Source organism: Sceloporus occidentalis, unplaced genomic scaffold, assembly GCF_023333645.1.
Source record: "Sceloporus occidentalis isolate IW3139 unplaced genomic scaffold, rSceOcc1.0.p SCAF_2, whole genome shotgun sequence".
Taxonomy (NCBI): Eukaryota; Metazoa; Chordata; class Lepidosauria; order Squamata; family Phrynosomatidae; genus Sceloporus; species Sceloporus occidentalis.
In genome coordinates, this window is record NW_028316982.1 from 63,307,697 (window position 1) to 63,331,014 (window position 23,318).

Here is a 23,318-nt window from a genome sequence, read left to right on the forward strand (position 1 = left end):
TTATTATTATTGTTATTAAGCTTTATTTATATAGCGCTGTAAATTCACAAGGCGCTGTACATACGATTAAAATAGATAAATTAATCCTGGCCCATGGCGGGTACATTCTGCGAAAATGATGAAATATAACATTGAGGCAAGATGTGTCATGAGGGCAGGTGTTCTTTTGAAAGCAAGTGGCTGAACAATGAAAGGTTTTTAAAAGCAGAGAGGGAAATGCCTTATACTGTACCTCTACAACACCAAAATGTTCCTGATGCAAAGAGATGGAGACTTCTTGAGGAATTCATTGATCTTTGCTTACAAAGAAGTCTGTGACTTCACTGCAATGGAGACACATTGGGCTGCAAAAGAGGGGTCCCTGTTGAGATGCAAATGGCCTTTACATTTCCTGGACTTTGAAAAGCTCCCTATTGCTGCATGGCCAGAAGCTGGAGGAGCCTGCCTGCAAAAGACATCCTCCCCAGTATACCATCTTTGCTAAGGACTGGAACAACATGTAGGCACCTGACTAACATCCCCAATTGTTTTCCCCTCCTGTTTGGTTTGTAAGATCTTGCCTGATGAAGAAGCCCATGGAGCTCCCAAAGCTTGCAACAAGTGTATTGCACATAGTCAAAGCTAAGTCAGGAAAGAGGAAACTCTCTATTTCTCCAATGGCAGAGTGATTAATCCTATTGAACATCTTCTTACCTAATGCCACAGCACTCTTCTGCATGGAAATTAAGGCCACAATCCTATATTTAATTAGAAGCCATGATTCTATGATTCTAATTAAATATTATAATATAGATTACAGTTGTTATGATGATGATTATGATGATAATATTTATACAGCGCATGACCAACGGGGTTCTCTCCTCCTTTTGGCAACTCATTGGGGGATGCGAGGGAAAGCGGTGCTCCCAACCGCCGTTAAGTGAAGCAACTTTGGTCCGTGGCGGCACCCGTTCCCTTTCTTTCTCCTTTCCCCTCCATTCCCATTGCGGCGGAGCAAGCCGAGCGGAACCGGAAGTGCCGTAAAGGAAGTGCTGGAGTGTCGCCGTTCGGGGCGCCGCCGCCGCCATGCCCTGACTGTCGCAAACCGCGCGGGCTGCCTGAACGGGGGCGAGATGGCGGCTCTGGCGGAGGAGCAGCAGCCGCAGCCGCCTGAGGCGGCGGCGGTGAAGCCGGACCCGGACGCAGGAGCAGCGCCAGCGCCGCCGCCGCCTTCCGCCGCCGAGTCCCCGTCGCCGTCCTCCTCCCCCGCGGCGGCGGCAGGCTCTCTGCCCAGCGACGGGGAGCCCTTGGCGGGAGCCGTGGACGCCAAGCCCCCTCCTCCTCTCCCTCCGGCGAAGGCTCCCAGCCCGGCCCCTCAGGGGCCCACCGACCGGCAGACGCTGCTGGCCGTGCTCCACTTCCTCAGGCGCAGCAACCTCCGCGAGTCCGAGGAGATCCTCCGCAAGGAGGCCCAGCTGCTGGCCGAGGAAGCGGACGCCGCCGCCGCCGCCGCCGCCGCAGCAGCCGCCTCGGCAGCCCTCGGAGGGGAAGGGGCCGAGGCCGGGGAGCTGCTGCTTCTGGGCTCCGTCTCTTCCGGAGGGGCAGCCTCGGGGCCCAACGCCAACGCCGCCGCCAGCGCCGCCCCCGCCAAAGGTGAGAGGCCGAGGAAGAGCGGCTCCTGCTGGGGCTGCGTCCAGACAGGAGAGAGAACCCGGTTTGGTTCCGCTTTAACTCTTTTCCTGGCTCAGGGCTATGGAATTCTGGGAGTATATGTGAGATGACAAATTACATTCCAGGATCCCCTCGCGCTGAGCCAGGGCAGTTAAAGTGGTCTCAAACTGGGTTATTTCTGCCGCGTGCTTTGGACCTTGGCGACCCTAAGGCAAACCTATCACGGGGTTTTCTGGGCAAGGTTTCTTCAGAGGGGGTTTGCCAGGGCTCTCCTCTGAGGCTGAGAGAATGTGACCTGCCCAGGATCACCTTTATGACGGAGCGGGGGATCAAACCCTCTTTAAACATTGGAAGGGGTGTCAGGCTGAGGAGGGAGCAAGCTTGTTTTCTGCTGCTCCAAGACTAGGACCCAATGGAGCAATGGATGCAAGCTCCAGGAAAAGGGACTCCACCTCAACCTTAGGAGGCACTTCCTGACAGTAAGGGCTGTTCAACAGTGGAATATTCTGCCTTGGATTGTGGCAGAGCCCCCTTCTTTGGGGGTCCTTAAACAGAGGCTGGGGGGTCATCTGTCAGGGATGCTTTGATTGTGAGCTCCTTCATGGCAGAATGGGGCTGGACTGGTTGGCCCTTGTGATCTCTTCCAACTCTGCAAAAGAGAGAACTTGGTAGGTGGCATGAGCTTTCATAGACTTGAGGCTCAAGTAGGCCCAAGTCTATGAAAGCTCATGTTACGTACTTACTTCTTTCAGTTAGGGACTGTACAGACCACCCTTTTTAGAGCCAGATTGGGGCTGTGGCAACCTCATGCAAAAAGCGGCTCCTTTCTGCACTGTGGAAAGGGCACTGTAGCCGCCAACACTGCGGCTTTTGGGTTCTCCTTTGGCGTTGTGTCATCTAGACACAGTGCCAGGGGAGCACTGTGACACTGCCCACAGTGTGGCATGGCATGCGGCGTCACACTAACCTGAGGGAGGAGTCGAGGCATGTGTCACAGGGATGCCACGCCCTGACTCTGCTCCCAGGCTGACCTTAATGGCTGGTCTGTACAGTCTATTAGTCTCAAAAGTGCTACAAGATCCCTTTGCATACTGACTTTCCAGACTAGCATAGGGGATGTATATACAGCCCCTAAGGGATGGTGGGACACTGCCCCTTTCTTAGCCAGATCGGGACCGTGGCTACCACATGGCACGGCCCCTATTTGGCCTTTCCAGGGTGCAAAAATGAGCCGCAAAAAGCGCCTCCTTTTGGCTCCCTAGAAAGGGCGCCATAGCCATGACGTGTGGCTATATGGCGCTCCTTTGGCGCTGCATCATATGGATGCAGCACTGGTGATTGCCTTGATGCCGTGGGGAGCGGCGCACGACTCGGCCCCCATGCCAGCCTTAATGGCCGATGTGTACAGGGCCATAGCTATGTCATTGAATTCATTCTAACTGGGGCTACCCTACAGACATGACAGATGGGGCGTCTAATTCATACCTGAGAACAACTCCTTCTGTGCTCCAGTATGGCTGTTTGATTTCATGATGGAGCTCATGTGAATGGTGAAAATGATTGTCTTGGGAGTAAACATACACCCCCTCCCTTTTTAAAAAGGTGCTATTTATTGGAAGGCTTATAAAGGTTTGTTGTTGTGTGTGTGCACTTCCAAGTCATTTTTTTTTACTTTTGGCGAGCCAAACATATTCTTATTATTGGCAAGTTTCTTCAATGGGGTTTGCCATTACCAGTCTCTGAGACTGAAGGAGAATGCTACTTGCCCAAGATCACTAGTGGATTTCTATGGCTGAGGGGGGAAATCGAACCCTGATCTCCAGAGTCGTAGTCCAACTCTCACACCATCACACCACGATGGTTCTCATAAAGCCATACCTTACACTTTTTAGTGAAGTAGGGTCCCAAAGCAGTTTACAGTATTAAAACAGTACAGCATTCCCCACCATTATTTTACTGGTTGGCATTGGTGGGAGTTGCAGTCAAGCAACATCCAAAGGACTGCATGTGTCCTATCTCAGCTGTAAAGAGAAGAGAAGTATACCTGACATTTTTATTCATGATGGTAGGAAGAATAGGGCCATGCGCATGTGTCATATTGCTATCTAGTCATTTTTCTACCCTGATAACAAGCTGCTTAGCATCTGTCTCCCAAGTAACATACATCAAGCAGTGAAAAAAGCCAGACAGGTGTCGTAGATATACATTAAATTTCCATACCCTGTAAAAGATGTTATGGTGCTGGGTGTGTGGGCAGGTGGTGTCTGCAATATTAGGCTCTATTGAGCCCCCCCCCCCCCGAACTTTTCTTACATGAGTGTTGTTCTTTTGAGAAGAGTGAAATGTGCTTACAACCACTATAAAATATTTCACATAAAACATGTATTCTTCTTCATGTTTGTCCCAAATGTGTTTAAGGGGCTACTTGTAATCTGTATTTGAGGCAGCATCAGAACTGCAAAAATAATGCAGTTTGACACTGCTTTAATTGCCATGGCTCAACACTATGGAATTCTGGGATTTGTAGTTTTGTGGGCTATTTAGCCTTTGCTGTCAGAGAGCTCTGGTGCCACAACAAACTACAAATCCCAATATGGAGCCATGACAGTTAAAGTGATGTCAAACTGCATTATTTCTCCAGTGCAGATGCAGCCTGAGATACTAAATAAAGATTACAGTTCTTGTAAGGATTCTGTCCTTTGTTGGTTTTCATTGCCCATTACAAATAAAGTATGGTTGTAAAAGCTGGGCAGAAGGCTGATTGAAAGAGAATCGACTTATTTGAGATAGGTTGGAGGAGAGTTTTGCAGATACCCTGGATAAATAAATGGATCCTAAAGTAAATCAGGCCTGAACTCTCCCTAGAAGCCAAGATTATGACACTGAAACTGTCATACTTTGGATATATCATGAGAAGACATGAATTACTAGAAAAGACAATAATGTTTGGTAAGATAGAAATCAGCCGGAAAAGAGGAAGACAGCACTACAGGTGGATATACTCAGTCAAGAAAGCCACAAGCTCTGAGTCTGCAAGACCTGATCAGGGAAATTGATGGCATGGTGACTCAGAAGTCTCTCATTCATAGGGTTGGTATAAGTTGAATATGACTTGGTGGCAGTTAACAACAACATTACAGAGGGAATTGTCATCTGGAACTGGAACATTGAACACTGCAGGATTTATTGATTTTCCTAAAAGTGTTTAGTTTTTCATAAATTGATGAGAATTGTGTGTATTATTTATTGAGTCTGTTATCTATTGTGTCCATCAAGTGCCTTTGATATGAATAATGATTAAAATTGTGTTATTGGTGTATGTGCCATTTTATGACTTCAAATAAACAAAAGTACTTGTCTTAGAGAGATTTCTATGCTTAGGATTGAAATATACCATCTCACAGAATCTAAATTTTGATTTATTTACATTTGTTAATGCTTTGCAGTTGGCGTCCTTGTGGAAGATCAACCAGATGTGAGTGCAGTGTTGTCTGCCTACAATCAACAAGGAGACCCAGCACTTTATGAAGAGTACTACAGTGGACTAAAACAATTCATTGAATGTGCTTTGGACTGTCATCGAGCTGAGTTATCACAGCTTTTTTACCCTCTCTTTGTACACATGTACTTGGAACTAGTCTACAATGGACATGAAAATGAAGCAAAGTCATTCTTCGAAAAGTAATTTTTTGTTCTTTTACTCTGTTTGCATGTTTTCACTATTTGCTAGATAAAATCGCAACATTTAGTTATTGCAGGCATTCGCATTTACCAGTAATGTGAAGTGCAGTGAGCTGAGACAAGACAGTCTGAAGCATTTATTTTCAGACAGACATTGAGGGCAAGAACGAAGTATGCTTATGTTATAATGAAAAATGATACTGTTTTACAAGTGGAGAAAGGGAGATTTTCTTTTCCAAAAGGAATAGCCTGTGGTACTCAACGCCTGGAGCTAGAAAAACACTAATTCTTTTCTAGAGTTTGTTTAACACTACACAATTATAGCACCTTGATACCACTTAACTGGCATAGCTGAGGTACTAGGAGGTGTCTGGAACAGAATTCTAAATACTTCATGAAACAAAAACACCTGGATCCTGTAGAATGGAGCCATGGCATTTACAGTGATATCAAAGTGCTATAACTGTGTAGTGTAGAAGAGACATAGAATAATATATTAATTAGCAACATAGGACATAACTAAGGTATTCCCAATTACAGTATTACATTCTCCTTCTGAAAGGTCCTGGTCTGAACATCATTCTTTTATGATATGTAAGCAATGACATATTGAAACTCAATATTGCATGTGCTGGGAAAGTATGATCTACTGTATTCATGTGCTCCTCATGTTCTGCTCATGATTTTACATATCCCCTTAATACCTCCGACACCCTGCTGCAAATTCATGCACTTAAAAATATCCCAGCAATTTTTCTTCCTAAAAAATGTCAAATCACTCCTCCTGAAGCAGCAGTTAACTTTTCCACATATGGTACATTCACCCACTAGGTTCGGTGGGGATGGGTGGGGCAGAAATGCAAATCAAGGTCATATTTGGCTCTGTTCAGAAGAAAATGGAATGGTATGGCTGCTGCAGAGATAGCATACCCATATCTATGGCAATTGCCCTTTCTTGCTGTCTTGTCTTACTGTGGATAATGCTGAATGCAGACCAGTCTCACTGGCCCTGGGGTGAAAGTGGTAGGGACAACTACAAGTACTAAAGCTGAATAAAACCCTGTGTGCCTGAGGTCTTGAATTCCTAAAATATTTTCTAGTGATTGAAGTCTTTGAAGATTTTTTTTAGTCTTGTATGGTTTAGTTTTATGGGCTAATGTCAAAAAATGCTGCTAATAGAAAGTACAAGGTATATCCCATAGCAAGTTTCATGAGTTTTCTAGTGTGTGCTTCTGTACATCAGAGAGTGTGTTTCCTCTGGTACCAATAGCCATAATAAAGGTTACCTTTAAAATTATATTCACATTAAATTACTACTATGTTCTCCTCAGGATCACAGAATTGAAGTTCTTCAAACGCACTTCTCTCACCCATCTTTCATGTGCTTTCAACGTTTTCTAGATTTCATGGGGATCAGGAATGTTATTACCAAGATGACTTACGTGTCTTATCAAGTTTAACCAAAAAAGAGCATATGAGAGGAAATGAGACAATGCTGGATTTCCGAACAAGCAAGTTTGTGCTGCGCATTTCCCGTGACTCTTATCAGCTCTTGAAAAGACACCTTCAGGAAAAACAGAACAATCAGATCTGGAATATTGTTCAAGAACATCTTTACATTGATATTTTTGATGGAATGCCTCGCAGTAAACAACAGATAGATGCTATGGTAGGAAGTTTGGCAGGAGAGGTGAAACGAGAGGCTAATAAAGCAAAGGTATGAAACACTACTGCACAGACCATGGCTGTTTTGTTAGACTATGTTTGTGACTTATGTGATTTTGCAGTTAAAATAGCAATAGCTATCCTCCAATGATCATATCTCAGCTTATTATCTTATCTTATTTTCACAAGACACAACCCATGAAGATTCCCATTTCCTGGTTCAGAGCAAGTCCAGATATTAAACCACAGTTTGAAGTTGGTGTGTTCCAAAGCTGTAACCATAATATCTAAGTTTAGATTTAACTAAACATGTGCTAGTTTAATGTCAGCTCATGCAAAACTGTCAGCTGATACAAAGCTAGGAGTGAAGAGGATGCGTTCATGGGTAAAATGTCTATGTATATTTTGGCCTAATATATGTGATAAATGTTCAAAGGCAGAGGTCAACAACTGTGGGAAGCTAGGTGGCCACATTAGCACCTTAGGAGATCCCTGAAAGGTTTAGAGAGCCACAAAGTATAGGCTGCACTCTGTCCATTGCGATCAAAGAAGTCAGCTTGGTGTATGTAGTCTTTGCGTCTTGGTAGAGTACATTGCTTGGTAAAGATGAATTGTGTTCATATAGAAAGTTAAGTTTTGGTTTAATGGATGGATTGAGGCTGATGGAGAAAACCTCACTCAAGTCATCTCTGTGAATAGGCTGCTTTCTTCTATGATTCTGAATTTGATGTTGGTTTCACTTTGAATTAATACTTGGTCCTATTTTCTATCTTTGCTATAGTAGCTATATAGCTGCTTTTGTGAACTTTTTACGAATTAGATGTTTCATTACCTTAATGTAACATTTACTCAACATTATTTGCACTGTATTGAAATGTATTGCTTAACGGTATCAAGATCAAGAATAAATAATTATTTGAGTATGTTAGAACAGGAAACTGGCTGCAGAGATAGTTGTACATTTGGATGACAGCAGACTTAATGTAGAATAAAGACTAAAGTAGGAGAAAGACATTTCAGATAAGATAAACAGATGTTTTGATCAGTCCTTATGGTGGAAGATATCGGGTACCTATCACTAGCCAAACTGATACTTTCAGGAAGAGAGACTGGGGAACTGAATCAAGTAGCAGTTTCAAGAGGTAAATTTCTAGATGTTACTGAAAAACTAAAAAAAAAGACAAAACAAACAAAACCTCATGAGTTCTGAAATAACTCGAATGTGAAACTGGTGATCTTTTACACCCCCTCCAAAATGTAACATGTCACTAAGACTGATTTCTTTATCAGAGGATTGGACTGAAGCTTTTAATAAATGATCTGGAATAAATGATAAGTCTGATTGATTAGGCTTGCTGATAATATAAAATTATTTATGGTTGGGCTGGACCAAAAACAGATTGCAAAGAACTCCAAAACATTATCTCCAAATTGGAGGAATAGGCATTTGAATGACAAATGTATTTATGCATTTGTCATTCAGTGTAACCCAATGTAAAGTGAGACACATTGGCTGGGCCATCACGTACTACTCTTATACAAATCTGTAGTGCAACTATGCTTGAAATATTGTATATGACTGTGGTCACCACAACTGAAAAATGATACTGTACAGCTGGAAAAAGTTAACAAAGGGATAACTAAAATGACTGAGGATCTGGAAAGGTTACAGTGCTTAAGACTGTATAGCCTAGAAAAAAAAGTGGGAAACATGAGAGGCGTGTATAAAGTTCAAGGTATTAGATAAATTCATGGATGATAAGGTTGTCCATGGCTTGTCGTCAAGATGACTGTCTATTACAGTACTTCCAATAGTGGAGGCAGTGGGCCTCTAATTACCAGTTACTGGTGAGCATGAATGTAAGTGTGATATTGTGCTCACATCCTGTTTAAAGGCTTGCATAGAAATCTTACTGGCTACTATATGAACTTAGTACAGGACTATGGAGTTTTTTGCCCAATTCAATATGACTCGTTCTAGATTCTTAGGCTATTGTGACCCAGGAAGAACCTCCCTCCCCAGTAACTCACTGACTCTATACCAAATTATTTTTTATTCCAAGACCCTCTTCTTTTGGTTGCAGGTCTTTTTTGGCTTATTGAAAGAGCCAGAAATTGAGTTTCCTTTGGATGATGAAGATGAAGAGGGGGAAAATGAGGAGGGAAAACCAAAGAAGAAGAAGCCAAGAAAAGATAGCACTGGATCAAAAAGTAAAAAGCAAGACCCAAATGCTCCTCCTCAGAATAGGTAATGTTGAATTACAAAAGGTTCACTTGCTTCACAGTCGTATGCCTATCTATTCAGAAGTAAGTCATAATGGATTCGGAATAGGACTTATTCCAAAATAACCGTGTTTGCAGGGATCCAGAGTCTTTTCAGCTGCATTTGATATTGGTTCAGAAAATTAGGGCTTCTAGCAATCCCTTTTTCTCCCTTCTCTACATCCCCAGTGACAGATTTATATTTTCCCTGTTACTTACAGCAAAATGGTATGAAATTAAAGAAATCAGCCAGTGTATGCAAAAATGCTAGCATAACTGGGGAATGTATTAAGGCTGGGGTATGCACAAATTATGCATCCATTATGTTGTCACAGGACTGCAGCCTTGATTTTCCTCCTTGTTGCATAGATTCAGTTCTCCAGAAATGGTACCACTTCACACTACAAGTGGTAAATGAAAGGGCTGAATGGTCCTCTAGCTAGAAAAGTAGACAAACCTTTTTATCCTATTATTTCTGGCATCTAGCATTCTGGACAGATTAATTTTTGTTTTTTGTATGGAGGAGCATTCAATCATGTTAAAATCCAACATAATCTAAAGTGGTATAAAGCCTGGACACAACTTTATTATCTTAGTGAAAACTAACTGTAGTTTAGTCTAAAATTTTCCCTAAAGATTAGAGTCTATATAATTTGGTTGATTTTTAAAAAGTTCCCCTATAGATGTTGTTGGACTGCAACTCCCCACAGCCCTGGCCAGTACAGATAATGGCAAAGAAGTCTGGGAATTGTAGTTCAACATCTGGAGGATATTTTTTGAAATACTGTATGTTATTCTCCATATAGAATCCCCCTTCCTGAGCTGAAGGACTCTGATAAGCTGGATAAAATAATGAATATGAAGGAAGCTACTAAGCGTGTACGTCTTGGTCCTGACTGCTTGCCGTCCATTTGTTTTTACACATTCCTTAATGCATATCAGGTTAGTGTGTCAAACTGACAGTGGTGCAGATCTTTGTGGCTGGGATTGTTGTTGGTAGTTAAGTCTGCAGAGAATTCAAACTCTTTGATACCTAATATTTTTGTTTGAAAAATGTTACATATATTGCTTTTTTTCAGCAATAGATTACAATACATACGTTGGTAAATGTGCTGAGAAACCCAAATACATGTTAAACACTGACACAGACCAGCAAATGACATACTGGCCCTTTTTGGCTATCTTTTAAAATTATTTTAGACTGTTTGGGGTAGGAGATGATTAAATGATATCCTTTTGGCTGAAGAGCGGGTTAAATAATAATAATAATAATAATAATAATAATAATAATAATAATAATAAAATGCAGTGTCACACTTCCTAGAGGAAATGTGGGACTGGGCCAATAGAAAACAAAGCTGGAGGTTGGGGGAGGGGGAGAATGATATGTGGGGCTCAGGATTACACAGGAGCTCTCACCCCATCTGCACTGTTCTAACGACTGGTATAAAAGAAAGCATGCTCCTTTTCTAGCTACATATAACATAGGAGTTGGGGCTTCTGCAGGAGGCTGGGTAAGTGGCAGTTACAAATAATACCTTGTTACCAAGGGTAGCCAAATAGCAAAAATTTGCTAGTTAGCTGAATAATGTGGCATTTCTCACTTCCTTGTTCAGTCTGATTACAGATTATTAATTCCCAGAACAGATTTTAAGTATTAAACATTTATAGAATATATACAACTTCTTAAAACAGCAACTTTGTGTAAACAGGGCCTGACAGCAGTGGACATTACAGATGATTCTAGCATGATTGTTGGAGGCTTTGCTGACTCTACTGTCAGAGTATGGTCTGTAACACCCAAAAAGCTACGCAGTGTGAAATCAGCAGCAGGTAATTATTCTCATTACAACTTTCACATTAGGTGTTCATGTGGAGGAAGGTTGCTCAGGTAAAAACACTAATTTTGGAATAGCAGCCTAACAAACAAGTTGACATTATTTTTACTTCATCCGATATACCTCTACCTACTTGTAGTGAGCTGGGCCTGAATACAGATAAAAAGAATGGCAGTCACCCTATCTGTTTAACTTGTATGCTGAACATATCATAGGTAAAAAAGGATTAGACCTGGAGAAGGTGTGAAAATTAGGGGAAGGAACATCAACAATTTAAGATATGCAGATGACACCATACTACAGGCAGAAAATAGCAGAAATTTGAAACAATTACTGAAGAAAGTGAAGGAAGAAAGGCAGGGTTACAGTTGAACATTAAGAAAACAAAAATGATACCAGAGATGATTTATATAACTTTAAAGCAGATGATGAAGACATTGAAATACAGTACATCCCCTGTATCTGTGCGACTGGTATATGTGATTTCACTTACCTGCATCCAACAAAAAAAAATGTCTCTAGGTCCTCTAGGGTGATTTTATTGTATGCTTGGGGTGGAAGCCCAAGACATAATTAACTTCAGGTAAAAGTAAATAATCTTTGCTGCTATCCACTTTTTTCGTTATCAAGACAAGGCATACTCAGGTGATTTTTCCAGAAAAATCTTGGAATGTATCCTCTGTGACTACAGGGGATGTACTGTAAGCCATACCTTGACAGTCATTAATCAAAATTGTTAATCTGCAATGAAGAAATCAAAAGAAGACTAGGACTTGGAAAGACAGCTTATGAAGGAACCAAACAAGATCCTGAAGTGTAAAGATAGTTAACTGAATATTAAAGTTAGGATTGTCCTTGCCATCATATTTCCAGTTTTTATGTATGCTTGTGAAAGCTGGACACCGCTATGATCATCGCGGAATAGCGGTCTATAAATAAAACATATTATTATTATTATTAAATAAAAATAAATAAATAAACTTTATTTGTATACCGCCCTTCGAAGCATCAGGGCGGTTCACAGCAAATATCACACAATTGTTAAAACAGCATTATTAAAACCATCAATACAATAAAATAATCTGTGCCAAATCACAGATGACTCACCAATGGCTAACAGGGGAACTAACAAAGGGGAATTAACAAAGGGACTTAACAGAGGGGGGGAAGGACTCTCAAGGCAGAGGCTTAGGGATAAGCCTGCCTAAAGAGAAGCGTCTTTAGCTCCTTCTTGAACTGGGCCAGGGAGGTTGCTGAACGGAGCTCAATAGGCAGCGTGTTCCAGAGGATGGGGGCCGAGGTCGAAAAGGCCCTTCTAGTAGTGTTGTTCAATCTAACCTCTGGAACTCTCAGTAATTGCTGCCTACTGGATCTGAGTGTGCGGGGCGGATTGTACGGAGAGAGGCGGTCCTTCAAGTACCCTGGGCCCAAGCCATTTAGGGCTTTATAGGTTATAACCAACACCTTGTATTGCACCCGGAAGCGAATAGGCAGCCAATGTAGGTCCTTTAAGACCGGTGTTATATGACTGGTCCTAGGTGTATTAGTGACCAGTCTTGCTGCCATGTTCTGTACTAATTGGTAGGAAGAAAATAAAGTGATTTGAAATGTGGTGCTGAAGAAGAGTTCTATGGATACCATGGACTGCTAAAAAGACAAACAAATGGGTCCTGAAACATATCAAGCTTGGACTTTCTCCCTAGAAGCCAAGGTGACAACACTGAGACTGTCATGCTTTGAACATATATGAGAAGGCATGACTCACTAGAAAAGAAATAATGCTTGGTAAGGTAGAAGGCAATAGGAATAGAGCAACACCACATTCCAGATAGACTGACAAGGAAGGTACTACCGGGTCTGCAAGACTTAGCAGGACTGTTGATGATGAGGTAACTTGGAGGTCTCTCATTCATAGAGTCACTGAAGTCAACTTGATGGCAGTTAACAACAAGCAGATTGGAAAAACTACAGGGCAGGATCCAGTGCTGGCCTTCTATTCATTGAACACTGGATTCCAGTGGAAACAGTAGGGGTACAATCTCCTCTTTCCACTGCAGCACTCCATGCACCTCAAAAATCTGCTGGGACTGATGCTTCTGGAGCCATTTTTCAGGCAACTCTGAAGTCTGTGGGTGTGCACCTTCAAGTCGCTTGTTGACTTATGGCAACCACGTTAATTTAATAGGATTTTTTAAAAGACAAAGAATACACAGAGGTAGTTTTGCCTACAACACCTGGTATTCATTGGCAGTTTTCTTTCTAACTAGAGCTGACTGTGTAGCTTCCAAGATGGGATCTGGTGTCTTTGAAGTCTATGGGGTGGGTGGACATCCACTGAACTAGCACTAGTATGATGCTGAATTTAGGTCAGAGAGCACAGCTATATTCTTAGGGAAGGACATGATACACAGAAAACATCACACGTACAGTGTGCCATACACGGCTTTTAGCTTATGCTGAAGCTACGCACCAGAAGAGGCAATGCCACGCACGCTGTACCAGATGCACAAGCCTCATTGTTTTCAATGGGGCTCAAGCATATGCATTATTTCCCTGCGTAAGGGAAGGGCCGACTGTATTTTGTGTTCTTACATTAGTGTGTGTTTGCTAGGGAAGAATGGTAAAACTGAAGGATTGCAGAGATGAGATGTTGAACTGATTGCACAAATATAGCATTAAAGAACATTTTCCAGAAGCATAATTAGAAGCTCAATCTTGTAGCATAAAAAGGAGGAGGGAAGCATGAGGGGAAATGTGGCAGCAGAATCTTGTGGCATCTCAAAGTCTAACAATTTTCATGTGACAGAAGCTTTCTTGGATTGAGACCCACCTCTTCAGCATCACTGGCAACATATTTGCTAGGCTGCCCAACTCATAACACTCAATATTTTTTTACAACAGGGGTGAGCAACTATGGAAAGGTTGTTGTTGTGTGCCTTCAGGTTGTTTCTGACTTATCATGGGGTTTTCTTGGCAAGATTTGCTCAGAGGGGGGTTGCCTTTGCCTTTCCCTGAGGCTGAGAGTATGTGACTTGTCCAAAGTCACTCAGTAGGTTTTATGGCTGAGCAGTGAACCAAATCCTGATCTCCAGAATCATAGTCCAGCACTCAAATCACTGTGCCACACTAGCTTTCCAAGGTTGCGGGATGTGTTAGCCCCTCCTGGAGACCTTGGAAGATTGTACTGTATCCATTGTCACACCCACTTTTGCAAAATAAATAAAATTGACCCTAAATTCCTTCTGCGGCATAGGGGAGGCATTTCTACCATGTTTTGGGGGCTTAATGGCCATTTTAGGCCTTAGAAAAGCTTTTCTAAAAAAATTCAATAGGAAGTAAAGTAACTTCCTCTTTATTTAATTTATTTATTGGATTTATACCCTGCTTTTCTCCCAAGATGGGATCCAAGGCCTTTCCTGGTCTAAATGGGCCCTGGTGAGCCCAAAATACGATGGAAATGCCCTCCCAGAGGGCATTTGGAACATTTAAAAATGCAATTTAGTTGGCAAAAAGTCTGTTTGATCTCTGGGGGGCCCAGCCTGAAACAGTGGAAATATCCTCCACACTCCCTAGAGGGGCATTTTGAAGCAAAAATATTTATCTAATTTAAAAAAAAAATCACTCCTTTGGGGGGCCCATATAGTAGAACAAACAGCCCTTTGAGGCTGCATGCAGCTCACAGGAAGACTCTTGAAGCACATTAAATCTATTTATTTGACATAAGCTTTACTTATACTAGTAAATGACTCTATAGAAGTGGGCTGTAGTCCACAGAATCTTAGACCAAATAATCATGTTAGTCTTTAAGGTGCCACAAGAATCATCCATGTCAAACAATACTGAAAATATTTGAGTCTAGCAACCTAATTTCATTGTCTTCCCTATATTATTAAAATCCATCCTAGTGTTGTTAAAATAATAATAATAATAATAATAATAATAATAATAATAATAATAATAGGTTTTATTTATATACCGCCCAATCACTGGGAATCCGAGTGGTTTACAATAGAGGGGATAACAGACGGTTCCCTGCTGTTTCTGCTTTTAAAATGTTCGTGCTTTGATAAAGACTTTGCCCTATATTATTTGTGTAAATACTGTTTATAACTGTAATGGTAGCCTCTTAACAAATGAACAACAAAAATACATGAACTGAGGGAAGGTTTCATATCTGGAGTAGCTATAATTGGCCATCTAGCAAAATAAAACAAAATCCACAAAAGAGTGATACCTTTATTGGCCAACCAGAGTGCACAAAATTCATACTTCAAGCTTTCCAACCACCTTTGACCTCATCAGGTTAGAGAAGTTTAAATCTCATAAAGGAGAAAAATAGTGATGACTGTAGAGTCACAGGTCATCATCACTTTTCTTCTCTATGATTTTTCAACATTTTTGCTTGATGAAGAAGCCAGTGGACATTTGAAGGCTTGCATGAGGCCTTTGACCCGAACATCATCACTTTTCTTCTCCTGATGATTTTGGATTTTTTTTTTTTTTGAGGCAAGGTCTATTAATGATCTATACAGACTATAACTATGGGATTCTTTTCTATCTAGATCTCAGTCTCATAGATAAAGAATCTGATGACGTTTTAGAAAGGATCATGGATGAAAAAACAGCAAGTGAGTTGAAGATTTTATATGGTCACAGTGGACCTGTCTATGGTACCAGCTTCAGCCCTGATAGGTAAAATTACAATTCTTTTGTACAGGGCAATCCCTGCATATAATATTCTTTAAAATGTTACAACTATCAATGACTCTTTGGATTCCTTTGTAGAAATTGTCCCTGTATCTCAGGATAGATTGCTGAGCATGCCCTAGATGAGAAATAAGTTTAAAGAAATTAGTCGAAGAGAACTCTTTTAAACATTAAAGAGCATGTTTCACTGCACCAAATCATTTACCATTTGGAAGAGGAGGGCTATGTGGGTTTTCCCCCCAAATTGACTTAAAAATTAGTCAGATTTCAGCAAAACATGTACCAGCTAAGCAGCTTAAGGTATAGTTGATAGGAATATCAACTGGGAAATCTAAAATACATTTATTTTATATAAATAAACATTATTTTGCTGGATGGTTGTAGGCAGGCCACCATTTCGCCAGCTTCTTCACTGCAGAATTGGGGTGACATGCTTGAAACCTGGTAAATATAAACTACACTGACACTTTACTGAGACCTTTGAGTATCAAATACAGCTTTTATATGAACATTTAAAGAAAAAAAATATTTATCTATCTATTTATTTACTTTGCCAGGAACTACTTGCTGTCATCTTCAGAGGATGGCACTATCCGATTGTGGAGTCTCTTAACCTTTTCTTGTTTGGTGGGCTACAAAGGACACAACTACCCTGTATGGGACACACAATTCTCTCCATATGGATATTACTTTGTTTCTGGTGGTCATGACAGAGTGGCTCGGTAAGAATGGGCATGAGTTTATCTAGATGTAAACCCTTTCTTCTCTAGTGTGAGCTATTGATCTCTGCCTTGGTGACAGTTCCACTGTAGAACATAGCCTGTAATGAAGAAGGTATGATGCCTAGGTTTTTTTAAAAGCATTGGTTTCTATTAAATAACAAAGTGGGGAATTTTTTGGTCATCCCACAATCACAGTTAGATTTCCTTTTATTAGGAATTTTCCCTCGAGCAGTCCCTATTCATTCCTTAAGTCAGCCTAGAAGTACTTTTCAGGAGGCAGTGCTTGTTATGGATCACTTACTTCCAATGTTCTTTGTTCTGGTTTAGTTTGTGGGCTACTGATCACTACCAGCCTTTACGGATCTTTGCTGGCCATCTTGCTGATGTCACATGTACACGTTTTCACCCAAACTCAAACTACATTGCTACAGGCTCGGCAGATAGAACTGTGCGGCTTTGGGATGTTCTGAATGGGAATTGTGTAAGAATCTTTACAGGACATAAGGTAAATGTCAAATTTTCACAGAAATTATTTCATTGTATTTGGTATCATATAACAGTAACCCTCATGTCTTATATGTGACCTTGCCCTATGCATCTGTTTGGCCACCATGGGAAACATGGTCCTGAAGTAGATGGGCTTTTGATAATTGAACTGCATTTCCCTCAGACCAGCTTCTTTTGTAGCATGCCTTTATGGATTGTGAACTATCATTTTCATCATTGTTGTCAATAAATCTGTCTCAAATGTGTTGGACATAAAGGCGATTTGTAATTTAAGCAAGATGGTTGATTGAGGAGCAAAATTCATTTTACATTTCAGCATTTCCCATCCTCTATTACCAGTCTTTGTGCCAAACTGGTAAAGTACATAATACTGCATTAGTTCTTGCATTAGAGACACACATCTTATTTTTGAGGAATGCCTTTTAAATAAGATGTGCTTATTTAAAGTCATGCACTATTTCTTTTGGTTCCTTTCCCATTGGAAAAACCCCTCTGATACATAGTTCCATTGATCTTAACCAGTAAAGATTTTTTATTTTTTAGACCAAATACATTTTTTTACAACAATGTAAAGATGAGGCAACCTTATGGCGACAGTTCTTAAGCTTGGGAATACCCATTTCTTAAGTTCTTTTTGATTTTGAAAATGAACATCAGTTGGCTAGTTGCTTAGGTGAATTAACAGTTAGCATTTAGAAACTAACTAAATTAAGTTTTGGTTGCTTTGGCAATGACCTAGGCAGGGAACTAGAAATGACAAGTTTGTCCCTGTTGGTTCTGCTGGACCTATCAGCAGCTTTCAGTAACATTGACCATGGCATCCTTCTGGGTTGCCTCTCTGGAATGGGGTTTGGGGGCACTGTATTACATTGGTTTCACTCTTTCCTGGAGGGCCAGACTCAGATAGTGGTGCTGGGTACACTTGGTAAGGATTTGGGAGAGCGCCTTTCCTGTGGCTGCTCCCACACTATGGAACTTCCTTCCACAGGATGTCTGGTTGGCTCCTGTCTTTCTGCCAGCAGGTGAGGACATTTTATTTAGGCAGACTATTGAATGGAATTGCAGTGCTCTCTTTCTCTCTATATATATGCATCTTTTACTGAAACAGTTCTAAATCCAGTGGCTCCTTGGTAGCCCCTGGGGTTTGGTTCCAGGACCCTCGTGGATAACAAAATATGTGGGTCCTCAAATCCTATTAAATAGAATGGCTTACTAAAATGATATCCCTTCTATAAAATGGCAAAATTGAGGTTTGCTTTTTGGAATTTATATCTTTTTAAAATATTTTCAAGCTGTGGATGGTTGAAGCCATGGATACAGAGGGCTGACCCTTTTAAGTATGCTTTTAATAATGCTGATGTTTAATTCCTTTTAACTTTTGTAAATTAATCTTTCAGTTGGATCTTTCTAAAATTATTGTAAATTACCTTGGATCCCACTTTGGAAGAAAAGCAGGATATAAGTTAAATAAATCTGTAAATGCTTTATTTTTATTACTCTAGGGACCTATACATTCCTTAGCATTTTCTCCTAATGGAAAATTCTTGGCAACGGGGGCAACAGATGGAAGAGTGCTTCTGTGGGATATTGGCCATGGCTTGATGGTAGGAGAGTTAAAAGGACATACAGACACAATCTATGCACTCAAATTCAGTAGAGATGGAGAGATCTTAGCCTCAGGTATGCCTTGATTTGTTATTTTGTAGAACAGTAATGCAAGAACAATAACGTATGATTGCTATTATCTGATTTGAAGGTGTGCAGCACAATCCTATGCATGTATATTTTAAAGCAAGCCCCACTGAATTTAGTGGAAATTACTCCTTGATAAATTGTATAATAGGATTAGAGTCTTAATCTTCAATGTAATGAATAAATGGTCACTTACGATATTGACTTAATACTTAATATTATGGAGCTTAGAATGGTTTTGATCATGAGAAAACCACTACAAAAATGTTTACATTAGAGCTGCAACTGGTATCATTGTCCTTAGTCCGAACATCCTTCCATTTGGAAAGCTGTGTGTCTTTTGAATCAAAGTTAACAATGTGAAACGGATTATGCTATATTAGGATTATTTATATAGAATGTTATTTGAGACCCCCCCATGTCAGAATTACTGTTTTTTGTCCTGTTACAGAATCTTAAGAATATTAAATATCTGACAAAATAGAAACCCTTTTATAAATACATCCAGTGCAACATATATAGCATTTTAAACAGTCTTGTTTTATATTGATTGTACATGTAGCAGGGAATAAGTATAATAAGAGATAAATGTGACAAGCTGATTATGGTGAAACAGTGGATCATGTTACCTTATACTCTGGATTAGTGAATTGAAGTCTTACTAATTTTGGGTTTTATTCTCTTCATTTTTGTTAGGGTCAATGGATAACACAGTAAAGCTATGGGATGCTGTGAAAGCCTTTGAAGACTTAGAAACAGATGATTTTACTACTGCCACTGGACATATAAACCTGCCTGAAAGCTCTCAGGACTTGCTGTTGGGTACATACATGACCAAATCAACCCCTGTCACACACCTCCATTTTACCCGCAGAAATTTGCTTCTTGCTGCTGGTGCATATGGTTCTCAGTGACCCACCAAACCTAAGACTTGATTGCATAAGCCTTGGAAAGATGAAAGCCACAGTGATTATACAAATTAACTGAACCTGTGCTGAAGCAAAAATTGTATACTATGACCTAAACAACATTTTCACTGTATTTAGTCCCTCTGTGCAAACAGTAGAAAGGAATCATTGAGGAAGAAAGTTGACATCTAGTATGAGAATACTGCTCAGTCTTGTTCAAAAATGGCAGTGGGCACTGCAAAAGTACAGCGCAGGTTGCTCTGGGGAAGTGTATGAATAACTCTGTAAAAGCACTTAATTTGACAATAGTACAAGTTTGACCAGTACACCAAGATTTCCTTATCAGTAAGATTTATTTCTAAGTTATAGAAGAGTGGAATTTTTGTATAGCGCTATGTGGTCTATTTACAGGGTAGACAGGAGGCCAGAAATTTTATTAGATTATGTAAGAAACCTAATTTGAAAGACAAAGGGCATGGATTGAACAAATGGATAAAGCTGAAACTGGCTGAAATTTGAGTGCTGTTTTAAGGGGACTTTAACCGTAATTATTTCAAACATTTTAAATGAAGAAGCCAGCCCCATAGTACAGATTTAAAGTTCCTTATTACCCCAGGATCCCAGACCTTTTTCTTCAGGTACAGCCAGGAAACAATACCCTTTCCATAATGGCAAGGTCAGTAACTTTCATTAATGTTTTCAATGAAACACTGTCGCAGCTATATAGTAATTATTGAAATTTAGAGGAAATCAAATGTAAAAAATCCTGCAGTGTCTTTGCATTTTGTACAGTTTTATACTTTTGATATTTTATAATAAAAATTATGTTGTAAATATCTTTCCAGCTATGTCTCCTCTATCCAGTTTTACCTATCTTCATAACATTCAAACAGAAACAGCCCTACTGTTATTATAAGTCTAGAAATTGTCAAAATATTGACCCCCCCCCCAAAACCTAGGTCGACATCTATGAGTCAATGTAAATACTATACTTTAACTCTTATTAAAAAGGGAACCATCCCCTAGTGAAAGGCAAGAGTGCAATTTGACCTGGAAGCACTGAAATCCCTCTGCTCTCTTTTCCATTCAGTCTTTTGTGTGAACACAAACAGTTATGCCTGCCATAATTTTGTAGGCTCTTTGGCATTTTTCCTTTGCCTCATCATCCTTTGTTGCATGTCTCTTTTACCCTCAACTTATCCAAGGGTCATATCAAAAGCCATAATTTTGCCTCCAAAACCTGCCATTGACTTATACATGAGGTTGATTTATAGTTGAGTATATACTGTAGAGTTTCCTTTATTATGGCTGCAGCAATAATCCAGTTTGACACCACTTTAACTGCCATGGCTCAGTGCTATGGAATTCTGGGAACTAGGTTTGTGAGGTATTTTGCCTTCTCTGTCAGAGCTCTGGTGCCACAACAAACTACAGTTCCCAGAATTTCATAGCATTGAGCCATAGCAGTTAAGGTGGTGCCAAATTGGATTATTTCTGCAGTGCGGATGCACCATATGTGATATCCCCTCTTTAGAAGTTTAGCACTAGATTGAAAACTGTACATTTGCATAAAAATTTATCTGAGATACATTTTTTTCCTGTGGGAAAAAATCAATATAATTAGAGGATTAAATCATAATGACTCCTTAATGGAAGCTCCCAGGCACAGAGACAGTATTTGAGAGCCCAGTGCTAGGGCAAGCACTTAAGATTCTGCTGTTTCATACAGCAGCATTGGTGATGAACTGGGGAAAACCTGGTGTGTTTAGGAGAAAGCCATCTTACTGTCTGTTGCTCAGTAGCCAGCAGGACATCCCTGCCCCACCTGCCAATTACACAGCCCTTGAAAAGTGCATGCATTGGCATAATAGGCAAAAGGATCCTATCCTGTCACTTAGCCAGCAAGCTTTCAAACATGCCAGCATCTCCTGGTTTATTTGTATGTCAAAATACAAGACAGTTTGAAAGCAAGTGATGTATCACCAAAGGGAAAACATAATGGAATATAAAAATAGCTTGAATTCTATTTTCTGTCTCTTCACCCTACCTTCTCGATAGCATGATTTAGCTATAGATGGGGGTGATATACTAGTAAACGTGAGATATGAATCATTTTGGCCCACCAGCATTGTTCAAAAGTTTCCATCTGTAGTAACAATAAAATGCATGTCCTTCTCCAGCAACATGGATTTGTAGTTGTACGACAGTTAGCGTCATAATCTTGGCTTCTAGGGAGAGTTCAGGCCTGATTTGCTTTAGGACCCATTTATTTATCCAGGGTACCTGCAAAACTCTTCTCCAGCCCTAAATCTCGAATAAGTTGAATAAGTATCTGCCCAACTTTTACAACTATACATTATCTGTAATGGGCACTCAAAATTACTACTAACCTACAGAGAACAGAACCCTTACAGGAACTATAGTCTTTATTTACTATCTCAGGCTGCATCTGCACTGGAGAAATAATGCAGTTTGACACCACATTAACTACCATGGCTTCAATGGAATATTGGGACCTGTAGTTTGTTCTGGCACCAGAGTTATTTTGCATTAAAATATTAAATGAGCTTTACTTCTTTAAAACAGATTAACAAGCTTTTCTTCATTAAACTCTGGGTGGCCTAGTACCATCCTTAGGTTTGTTTTGGAAAATATAGAAATACATCATCTTAAAGTGAATCTTTCATGGCCATTTCTTTCTAATGGCATTGAAAGTCTGAAAAAAGGACACTTATGTTCACAGAAACTTGCCTACACTAAAAAAAAGTCTACAAAAATACAGAACTTTCCATAACAGGCTAGATACCTATTTAGTAAAATGTTTCTTGTTCCAAGTTTCCCATGGGTGCAGTCAGGATTGACAGATTATTATTACTATTTTACGGTATTTATACCTCGCCCTTCAGCCCTAAAGGCTTACAATTATAGATACAATTACAGATAGATCTGAATCTATTTCCAGTGCATCAATATTAATAATTTAATCAAATGGCTTGACAACTACATGTGAAAGAGATCTAGCAGTCCTAGTAGACCACAAGTTAACATGAGTCAACAAGATGATGCGGCAGCTAAAAAAGGCAATGCGATTTTTGGCTGCAGCAATAGAAATATACTACTCTAGTCTGCTATGGTCAGGCCTCACCTGGAATACAGTGTCCAGTTCTGAGCACCACAAATAAAAAAGGATGTTGACAAGCTGGAGTGTGTTCAGAGGAGGGTGACCAAAATGATGAAAGGTCTAGAAACCATGTCCTATGAGGAGCGAATTAGGGAGCTGGTATGTTTAGCTTGGAAAAGAGAAGGTTAAGAGCTGATATGATAGCTCTGTTTAAATATTTGAAGGGGTGTCATATTGAGGAGGGAGCAAGCTTGTTTTCTACTGCTCCAGAGAACTGGGCCTGGAGCAATGGATTCAAACTACAGGAAGAGATTCCACCTCAAGGTTAGGAGGAACTTCCTGATAGAGCTGTTCGGTAGTGGAACACATTCCCTCAGAAAGTGATGGGAGTCTGCTTCTTTGGAGGTTTCTAAATAGAGGTTGGATGGCCATCTGTCAAGGTTGCTTTGTTTGTGAGTTCCTACATGGCAGGGGGTTGGACTGCATGGCCCTTGTGGTCTCTTCCAACTATGATGCAATGATTTCTCCCTCAGAGATACTGTTTCTGTGGCCCCTAATGTATAGT

The 23,318-nt window shown here is 40.4% G+C and overlaps 1 protein-coding gene across 1 annotated transcript; it reads left to right on the top strand.

The window, feature by feature from the left end:
• Positions 1-1,042: 1,042 nt before the first annotated feature.
• On the top strand, positions 1,043-20,468 carry LOC149318472 (transcription initiation factor TFIID subunit 5-like). The gene is made up of 11 exons (XM_089509790.1): positions 1,043-1,632; positions 5,097-5,331; positions 6,733-7,048; positions 9,081-9,244; positions 10,065-10,200; positions 10,971-11,091; positions 15,659-15,788; positions 16,361-16,525; positions 16,853-17,030; positions 18,535-18,712; positions 19,421-20,468. Exons 1-11 carry the CDS (start codon positions 1,113-1,115, stop codon positions 19,636-19,638), a joined length of 2,361 nt encoding a protein of 786 aa, XP_089365916.1. The 5' UTR covers positions 1,043-1,112; the 3' UTR covers positions 19,639-20,468.
• The last annotated feature ends 2,850 nt before the right edge of the window (positions 20,469-23,318 follow it).

Bases quoted from the DNA above. Each gene is read 5' to 3' on its own strand.
- LOC149318472 (XM_089509790.1), top strand. From the start codon at position 1,113: ATGGCGGCTCTGGCGGAGGAGCAGCAGCCGCAGCCGCCTGAGGCGGCG. The intron at 1,633-5,096 runs GTGAGAGGCCGA...AATGCTTTGCAG, and splicing joins CAGCGCCGCCCCCGCCAAAG to TTGGCGTCCTTGTGGAAGAT. The intron at 17,031-18,534 runs GTAAATGTCAAA...TTATTACTCTAG, and splicing joins GAATCTTTACAGGACATAAG to GGACCTATACATTCCTTAGC.